Source organism: Nilaparvata lugens, chromosome 5 (genome assembly GCF_014356525.2).
Source record: "Nilaparvata lugens isolate BPH chromosome 5, ASM1435652v1, whole genome shotgun sequence".
Classification (NCBI taxonomy): domain Eukaryota; kingdom Metazoa; phylum Arthropoda; class Insecta; order Hemiptera; family Delphacidae; genus Nilaparvata; species Nilaparvata lugens.
The window spans coordinates 30,743,241-30,753,543 of record NC_052508.1 but is presented as its reverse complement, the minus strand read 5'-3'; the positions used below and the strand labels follow the sequence as shown (position 1 = coordinate 30,753,543).

At 36.6% G+C, this 10,303-nt stretch overlaps 1 protein-coding gene across 5 annotated transcripts in view; it reads right to left on the bottom strand.

The window, feature by feature from the left end:
* Window positions 1-8,439: 8,439 nt before the first annotated feature.
* The window catches only part of LOC111062306, a 46,447-nt gene continuing 44,583 nt past the window's right edge, over window positions 8,440-10,303 (bottom strand). For 4 of the 5 annotated variants that reach the window (XM_039428148.1, XM_039428150.1, XM_039428149.1 and 1 more), the window contains 2 exons: window positions 9,631-9,753; window positions 8,501-8,738 (listed from right to left, as the gene is read on the bottom strand). In XM_039428148.1, the coding sequence (XP_039284082.1) occupies window positions 8,638-8,738; window positions 9,631-9,753 (224 nt within the window). In that variant the 3' untranslated portion in view covers window positions 8,501-8,637. Of the gene's footprint in view, window positions 8,739-9,630; window positions 9,754-10,303 lie in introns of all 5 variants that reach the window. The other variant, XM_039428147.1, reaches the window with a different exon arrangement.

Genomic DNA, 10,303 nt, shown 5'->3' with positions numbered 1-10,303 from the left:
ACGCTTCTGGAATGTCGTCTCGGAAATTGATACAGCAGTTAACCTCTTCTTCCAATCTGGTACTGACAATCTCGAGGGGTGGATAGGTTTGAGGGGATTGGTCGTTGTTAGCCAATTGACGGGGTTTATACCTCACGTGCTTCGGGTGACAATGCTGGTAGCACAGTCGTCACCTGTCCTGGTTTCGCGCTGTTGACATATTGGCCGGTCTGGAATTCACATGTGTTAACAGTGCTGGCAGACAGGCATGGTCGGCTAGTCAGGAGTTTGGTGACTTACTCTGGTTGCTAGGTCCGGCTTTGCTAACTTGGCTTCCAGAAGCTTCTTTGTACGGCGATTTCTGCTGTGTCCTATCGGCGTTTATTATATTCTCCCTTCGATGTTGTTGGTTTGGGTTGTTATTATTTGAGCGCCGTTGAATTTGGTCTCGTCCGTCGTAATGGGATGGATTATTATAAGTGGAGTTGAAGTTTCTTTGGTTGTTGTTATATGTTTGTTGTGGTCGATTTGGATTACAATGTCCATGGCTAGGTGAAGTGACCTGGTGCTCTTCTCTGTTGTCGGGTTTGCGATGGGGTGCGTAGTTTGGTGAGACGGTGGCAAGCGGATGTTGATTGGGAACGTGGTCATTCTGTCGGAAGTCGTTCTGTCTATTTCGAACTTGGGGTTTGTCATCCATGGTCTGTAGACAATGTATATAATTTTCCAACTCTTTGAAGCTGGTAACTTGGTGGGTGGCCAATGCGAGTCATATGTATCTCGGCATTTTATCTATGATTAATCTTACCAACACAGGTTCAGGTACCGAATTGTCAATCTGTGTATTCAAATACCTGAGCCGGGTGATGAAGGTGGTCTAGGAATTATCCACACGTACGTCATACTGACTAGAGACAATTTCTGCCAACAAACCTTGTTGTCTCCCTGCACTCCAATATTTCTCAAGGAAAATTTTCTCGAATTCTTCAAACGTCTTTATCTCCTGAGCACAGTTGTGGAAGAATAATAGTGGTTCACCTGACAGAAGAGCAGTTAGTTTCAGGCGCCAGATGGGCCAGGGGGTAGGCACTAGTTGGTGTATGGATTTAAGCTGGTTCATGAAAGGTTTCGGCTGTATGGACTGTGGCGTATTATCAAATTTTTCCAGATTGTTGACGAGGGACAGCATGCTAGTATTGTCGGCAGGTGTGCAACCACCATTCACGTTCGGTGCCAAAGTCATTTGGGATTCCAGATGCATGATTTTAGAATCTGTGGCGGCTATTTTCCTTTCGAACTGGGTTTTTTGCTCTTGAATGCCATCCTGCATGGAATTAACCTTGTCGCTTAGACTTTTCTGTTGATCCGATAGGTGGTCTATTCGGCTCTCTAGGGTTAACTGGTTCTCTGCATTTTGTTCGATTTTAAGGCTAACAAGATCCATGGAGGTGCTCACGGCTCGAATAGCAGTTTTAAGTTCTTGTTCTAGGTGCTGACGTCCACTTTTGCATTTAGTGTGATGGTTTTTTAGTTCAACTTGTAAATGTGCTCGGGTCTGTTCCTCGGTCACCTTTATTTGGTCAACTATTTTCTCCGTCATCCGCTTTTCTAGCTTTTGGGTTTTGTTGGTTATGTCGACCCGCAAGTTTGTGTTCAATTCGGTAAGTTTGCTCTCCATATTTAGGGACATCTCATCCATCCGAGTGTAGAGATCGTCGGTGATTCTAGCTTTAATTTCTTGGGCTTGTTCAGAAATCTTCTGGTCGACCTGTCCTAGGATGGCTGTAGTTTTGTTATCCATGTAAGCAAAGAATTGTCTGAGCTCCTCTTTCCACTCTTCTCTATCCCTGTTTCTTTCTTCTCGGTCCTTGTCTCTCTCTTCCTGTTGCTTGCGCTCTTTCTCCCTCTGTTCTGCTCGGTCCTGGTCTCTCTCTTCCTGGCGTATTTTTCGGTCCTTCTTCCACCGTTCGTCGATCTCAATTATCAACAGTTCGTTTGTAGCAAAGGTGCTATTTGCCAGTGCTATTGATAGAGGTCCGCGAGTATCCTCAAATAATGCTTTTTCTTTATTTGCAGGTATCGAAGGAGCAGCGTGTGGAGGTGAGGTGGTTGGTACATCCTGGAGCTCGAGCTGGGTGGACGAATGCTGGCCCAGATTATTGGTGTTGAAACCCATGGAGGATATGCTGCCGGCCTCGCGACTCCTTGGGGTCTCTGCCTCGTCGTCCACTGGAGTGGGAGTGCTGGATGGAGCGTCGTCAACTATTGCCGTGTCCGCCTGCGCGCTGGGTCCTGAGGGTAGTGCTACTGGGTACGAGACATCTGAATTGGGGTTGGAGTCTTCCATGGTGAAGCGGCAGATTCTTGGGTGACAGCGTGGAAGTTCGAGCGACAGTTCGGTAGTGTGTGCGCAGACAAGCGAATCGATGCTGATTTGCTTAAAATAATATAAGTGATGAGATAAGTGAACAACAAATATTTATCACAGTGATTAGTGCCACGAGATGACTAGAGGAAAATTCAGTGCACGTTGATCTTCAATTGTTCGAGGTAAAACAGACAAACAGTAAAAAATTAACAATAAAAATAAGACATACAATACTAAACATATAGCAGTTTCTTGTGACCACACACAAAATCCACATACAAAATTGATCTGTTCAATCCCAAGTTCGTTCTTTCTCTCCCCTAAAAATTCATCACTAGTTGACAAATCTTTTACCCACATTGATCATGCAGGGCACGGCTTATTACTAATTGGGGTTCTATGTCACTCTAATTTGATTCAGGCTAAGTCTGACAAGTTGGGACTGATCCAAAGTTTGAAAAAATTTCTGGGTACTAGTGAGATAATTATGTAGTCTAATAGTGTAGCTGTACATGCCTAGGGGTCTCATCAGAGGCCCCATGTTGGGCGCCATGTGTCAGATATCGGCCTCCATTGAAGTGTCATGTGTCATGATCTTACTCCAAATGGGGGGACACTAAATTATATAATTGGAACTATATGACAATAAATTAGAATTATAATTGTTCGGTCTTGAGTACAGTTTCCTTGTATGGTAGGTCTTACCTTGTGTTGGCAAATGTTGTAACCTATTTTGTTCCGTAGAAAAGAGAGGACGTACAATAAACAAGTAATTGATGGTTAGAATAGTCAGATTAAATAGAATAGTTGAACAGTTGTAATATTTGAGGTTATGATTCAATGATAGATATTTGCAGGTTAGGTTGATCAATCTTTGTTTAATCGGATTGTTGATATCACTTAAATCGGAGTATTGAAGCAGAATGGCTGGTGTGTAGATAGAACAGATTGAAAAAGTTAACTTGCTCAATAAAGAGGTTGGCGGTCTACAAAGGTAGCCGAAGTAAGGGACCTGAATTTCTAACTTAATATGGTAAGGTGGAATTAAATTCAATTTAATGATAAAATGCAGTTCAACTTGAACCTGCTGCAAATAAATTCTGCTGTCACTACGATCAGACAGAGATAGTGATTTTGGAGTGAATCTTTTCTCCAAATGATGACTAATATATCCAGAATCCAATAATTGTGCCGTAATTTGGAAAGATGTTAGACCGTATGAAACAACAGATAGAATGGCAAATCCATGCGAACCAGGTCTCTGATAAGTACTATAGGTTGTATGAGAGCAAAGTGCTGAACCAAAATAGTAAATATTTCGAGTACCGAGTTTAATTCTAATGCTGTTTAAACGATCTACTACCTCTCTTTGCGATGTTGGTCAGCTAATAATGTAGGATTCACTTCACCTCGGTGGGATAGGCTAGGGGAAGTCGATTTATTATTTGATTCTGCGGGATACCCTCAAGGACAGAATTTGTTACTTGATAAGAAAATCGACCACCATTTACCACCAGAAGAAATAATAATCTAATGATAGATATTATACTCGCTACTGTCTGACTATTGCAAAACAGGATGTGTCCTGAATGATCAATGTGTGTCAGTCGAGAAAACGAATTTGGAGGTATAATGAAGTAAATCCAGTTTAATAAAACGGTAAAATGGATATATTCTGAAGGAAGTATTTTTACAACAAATAATGAATAAATTGATAAACAGATTATGTAAATAATAGCTTTCAAATAGATACAGGATGAAGATTGGTTGACAACAGATTTGAATCTTTAAATTATAAATATTATATAAAAAGTTTGGTACTCTTCAATTAAACAAAATAAAATGGATAATAGCCCTTAGGAAAGGGTCATAAACTGAACTAGTTAAACAAGAAAAAACAAGTTAATATTAAATGGTGATTCAGAGAATAGAACAAATTAATAATTAAAATTACTCTCAGGGTGTGGTTTCGCCTAAGGAAAATAGACCTTTTGGCTAAGTACAGCGTGGACAGTTAAATTTATTTATTACTATAAAATTTAATTATGATAAATTTTGTACCCTTAAAACTACAGTCATGACTTTTCCAAATGGACGAATTTATGCGCTGTACAATTTTCGCAGATTTATGGGGATCCCCTTTTATATACTCGAACAACTTACGTAGACTTTTGTTTCCGTTTTTTGGTTTTTCGAAATATATTCGGCCGTAGAATATATCGTTCCGGCTGGGTCCTTCCACGTGGCGAAAAATGTTGAACAGACTTCACTGATATAATTTCAGGGTTTATTTGAATGAAATTTAAAATCTTAATATCACAATTATTATAGGAACTTTGGAACAACTTTTTAAAAAACAGAAAAACGAAGATTAAGTTACATGAAACAGAAATTAAAGCTTTTGAACAATTAGGTACGTGGACTAGGTCTGCATCCTACCGATGATCCTTGCAAAATGGCCTCGAGTCTTCCTCTTCTAATTTTCACTTCAATTTCTCCTCCAAATTTTATCTTGCCAAATTTACATATTAATTCGGGATTGGTCCGATTCTGTGACGTAACCAATACGCCGAATGGGTGGTGTCACTGTGTCCAACTTTAAAGCTTTTAAAATAGGGTGAAATTCCTGATTTGAAGTTGTTCCAAATTATTATTTAGTTTTTTATAATTATAATAATACATAAATAATAGAATTCATCTATGATGATATGCTTTTAAATTGGCTTCAATGAACAGCTAATGATTATAGAACATAGACATGCTTGTATAACATAAAGTAGACATAAGAATATATATGTTTATAACAATAACGAACATCATAATAAATAAATATTTCTTCCTATTTTTTTGTTTATATTGTTTTTTATATGCTAGAATATCGACCCTCAAACGTTATATAGGGGTGAGCATAAGTCAGGGTGCAAAATTGCAATTACACAATAAAATGATATTAAAAACAAAATATTTACTCAAAAAGTGATTCATGTTTATTTGATTTGTGTACATAGGTATACAATAGGTATTAAACAAATTATAAAAGATGTTGAAAAAGATGTTGCACCAGTTTGCAGGCTGGTGTGGATTTAAGGCATAGGTCTGTGCAACAAGATTGACATTTTCTTCTGTACGAACAGTGCGTGGTGCACCTTAGCGCGGAGCATCAGCAATACTGCCAGTCTGCTCAAACTTGTTGGCAAGCCGATGAAGATAATTGCGACCTGGTACACGAGAATCAGGAAAGTTATTCGAAAAAAGTTGCATAATAACTTCTCTATCACCATCAAACTTGTAATAATTCTTTAACAAAAAAACACATTCTTGAAGCGAATTTTTGATTCTTTGGTTTTGTGCCACTGGTAGCACTGATAACATCAAACAAACACTTTAACACGTACTACTAGGTTCGCTAACTCATAACTGATTCATGCCACCAGTCTGGGAATCTTACCAATGTGTAACGATAGTTGGAGTGGGGGAAACCTGCTCATGCGCATCCTCAGACAGTGCACCCTGACTTATGCTCACCCCAGTATATGGCTAAGCTAATTTGTTCATATATTTTTAACAAGTATATTTTTTTTTGTAGTTTAAATAAATAAATATTCGGGCTTATTTGGCCTAGAAACGAAAGTATAAAATGAAAAATTTAATAATATATTATTTCTATGATCGATGTTTAGTTGAACTGCCTTCTCAATTTGCTACTTGTTAATGAGCTAGCCTTGGTTTGTTTTGGGGTTATGTTTTCATTTCGAAACTAACCTTCAAATATAACTTTACTGTTCCAATCCATAGGCATATAAACATATACGGTTTTTTCCATTGACTAATTTTTTGGAAGGCATACAATTACAGATTTATTTATTTCCTTCTTTGTAAGTTAGATAATGGTCGTCCATCTACCTCAGATAAGATTGTATTGTTTCTACGGTGATAGAAGCTATTCCGTTCTTGTACTAGCCTATGAACAAATTTATTCTGTATTTTGAGGACTGTACAATCATTGGTACATCACAATATTGAGGTGTAGCTTCTGATATCCTTTATTGTGTTTATCTTCTTTCAACAAGAGGATAGTAAACGTAGAAACAGAATTTATAATATAGCCTACAAGGATCCATCTGGTCATGATAATAGCATGTAAAAAATACTACACTTACATCACAAAAATCACACTCGAAAATTATTTGAATTTTGAAGAGGGAGAATAATAGTATCCGAAGCAATATTCTACATTATATACATTGTGCCGAGCACTATTTTTAATTCAGGCCTTTTCCCAAGTTATAATAGTAAATTTAATATGCAATAGACTAGAGCCATTATTGTGAGTTAGCGAAATAAATTATTTTCTCTCTCTATTATGAACGACCATGACTTCGAGTTTCCCATGATAGATATTTAAAAATTGTGGCTCCGAGTCTATGTAAACACCGCTTCAAGACACCCATCCAGACGACAGGTCTAGGGACGTAAGAGGACGTCGCCGTCAAGCCAAATTCAGCCGGTAAAAGTTCACCGCCAAAAACAAGGTACTGTAACCCCGACGATAAAGCAACGTACAGACCAACGAAAGTGCAGTGTAGTGAAACAAAGGTTCATTCGAGAATGTCAATCAAAAGTGGGGATTCAAAATTATTATGAAATGGGTCATATGGGTTACTATCGACGAAATTTGGGTTCAACGGGCTTTTCTTTCTTGAGTAATTTCATGTTGAAATTAATTTGTTATTTTATGACTGCTATTGTTTGGTTTTGTGACGTATTGCTATCTAAACGAAGGATAGTAATGCGCCCCCAAATCAGATGAAGAATGTCAACAAACTAACATGAAATTGTTGTTTCTGTTGTTCGCTTTTAGTTGCCAATGCTTATTGAAGCTGTTTATATTTTTCAATTATTTCAAATTGTAGTGTTATTCTATAGTATAAACCTATTAAATCAGGCATGGCAAGATTAATTGAAGTTTTCTTGACTCTAGCCCGTTCACCTGCATGAATTAGGTATAGACTCAGGTATTTTCTAGATGTGTCTGCCTATTTCTAAATTCTAGATTTTATTCAAAATTATCTTCTTCTAATAAAAGGTCAGTAATTATTATCTTCTAATAAAAGGTCAGGCACAACATTGAATTTCTAGGTATTACGTCATGCAGAGTAGATGATGACGTTTCTATATGAAAATGTATCTAAAGGTGCGAACAGAACGAGTTAGTAGCGATGTAACTAAACAGCAGTGCAATGATAAAACATTTTGAAATATGGATATATAGATCTAAAATATTATATACTAAAGATATGGGAGAAAGCTAGCGAATTGATATCTGCATACCAACCTGCTTGTACCCTTGAAAGAGTATGTACTTCGAAGGAAAAGTGAAACAATATATATTATGTCACATAAGAGTGAAATCCCATAGAAACGTTCAAGATTCATGAGAACATATTAACTTTCGAGTAAAGAATACACATTAGCTTTGCTGATTCATTTTACTCATGTACTAATAACGTCTTATTGTATTCCAATCGATGACTCGGACTTTAATTTCTGTTACTCTTTGTAGATGTTAAATATTTCATATACGTGGTGAACTGCTTGACATTTATTTCCATTCTCGATAAATTAGAGATTGAATAGGTCTACTTGTTATTCACGTTCAGATAAGTGGAATAAACTCAATACATGTGGATAAGTGGACAAGAGATAAGTGGATAGTGAAGACTGGTGGATAAAGTAGTAGTGTAATTTAGGCTCAGTTATAACCATACGATTCCTTGCAGCCACATATCACTCCCATGTTTCAGATTAGCAAGACGAATCGGTACTCCTGGGTGGAATATAAAATGATTCTAATCAATGCTAAATGATATGAATGAGATTATAATTTAGCTATTGACGGATAAAATACATTAAAATAGGATGGATGGGTGGAACAGTTCCACTGGAACTCCCTTAAGGGTATCCCCACCAATAAAAGCCATACACGTACTGCAATAATTATCATTATAAACTCAATTTGTTCAAATAAATGCAAAAAATATTATCATTGTAATATATATTCCAACATTAGGGATGGATTTCATTAATCTAAATTGAAGGTTTATAACATAATTATAAGTTTAATAGGCACAAATCACAAATCAATCAATCAAATTAATAGAAGGTTAAAAGTGTATATTTCATTACATTAGAATGTGAGCTCCATCAAGTGTGCATACTTTAATTTCAAACTAGAATAAAATCGAAAAATATATGAGTTCTCTTTGTGAGAATCTGATATCTAAAATAATTTACCACCACCAATAATAAGGTACTGTTAGTAGTACTGGTGCTGGTTTATGCTTCCTTGGCCTTTTCCTTTGTCCACATCCTTTTGGTTGATGAGGAATATCTGGAAAATTTTCGAACAGAAAAGTTGAAGTTAATGAATAATAACTGAAATGATCGGAAACTATCGAGTTTAGTGTGGGCATGAGCCCACTGTCTAGATCTAGAGCTCTAGAGGTAAATAAATTACATGGACTGCTTTTCCTGCGTATTACAGGATTTGGGAATCCAAGGTCTTTAATCCAGAGATCAATAACTCAAGCACAATAATTGGAATTGTTCCTACCTTGAGGCTGGGATGAAATAGTTATAACTAAAGAAGTAATGGTGGCCCGAGGAACTACTTGAATGTTTGGCTTTTATTGCTGAAATTCGAAAAAGAAATTATAAACTAATTTTTGGAAGTTTTGGTAGTAAAACAAATTTGCTTCGAGTTGTGATAGGCCTATGATAATTTGTTGAACCATTATATAAATCAATAGAAAGTGTTGCAGACCCTTGAGAATAAAGGGTGTTTCATTTGTAATGCTTGAAATTAACAATATAAACACAAGTAATTATCAAATTCATAATGAATAGATATTTTTAAATTGAAATTTTTTTGGAGTGATGTTGAATATTCTACCCTATGGATTTGAAGTCGAAATTCTATGTTTTTCAAGAGGAAAATGCAATTTATTCATTATTAATCAGAAACTTCTTTTCCAAACATAAGGTTATGCGGCGTGGTTGAACAACCATATATAATAACTAAAAATTCATACGATGGTTATAAGAATATAACAATATAATGGGTTCTGATTGCTTCTAGTTCCATGAGTAAAATTTATAAATTATGTTTATAGATTCTTAATTCTGGAAGGAGGTCTGCAACCTCCAGATCCTTCAAATCTACCTGTCGAATTGAAACTTTTTATTTACGATTGTAATCTCAAGAACAAATTTTAATCACTCACAATAAATGTTGATAGTGGTTGAAGGATACTTCGGAATTGAGTCGGGTTGTTTATTGTCTTCAGGCTTCGTCAATCCAGGTTTACTTTCATCTGGGGCTGTTACAGTCGGCGTTGAGTCAACTCCTAGGAAAAATACTTCGGTTAATTGGATTATGATTTCAAATCTCTATAATCCAATTAATAACACAGTTGAAAGTTCGAGCATAGACAGTATCATTCGATTTTCTTTCACGGGAGACTCAGGTTTTTTAAGAAAATTACGAAAGTTTTTTTTTTCATTCCAAAGGGATAATCATTTTTGTTCTATAATGAAGAATAAGCCAGTTCCCAATTAATATAGAAGAAAAATTGATCGAAAACACACATGACCTTTCGTTGCAATTACGGGATTGGAAGAACACAGTCGAATGAGCGCGGAAAACTCGAATGAAAACTACTAATTCATGCCTGATATCTGACATGTGAATAGTTCAGTTCAGTTTCCGCCTGGTTGATCAAAAAGCTAACTAACAAACCTTCATCTAGCAGTTAGGCCGACCACTAGTGGAAGCTGTCGATTGGTTGAATGAAAGCAAACGGGCGATAACATTAGAGCTGGAAACGACAACAAAGCCATTTGGGGCACGTGGTCAAGAGGCAGCCAGCAAAACAAAATGAGCTGCAATAAAGACCT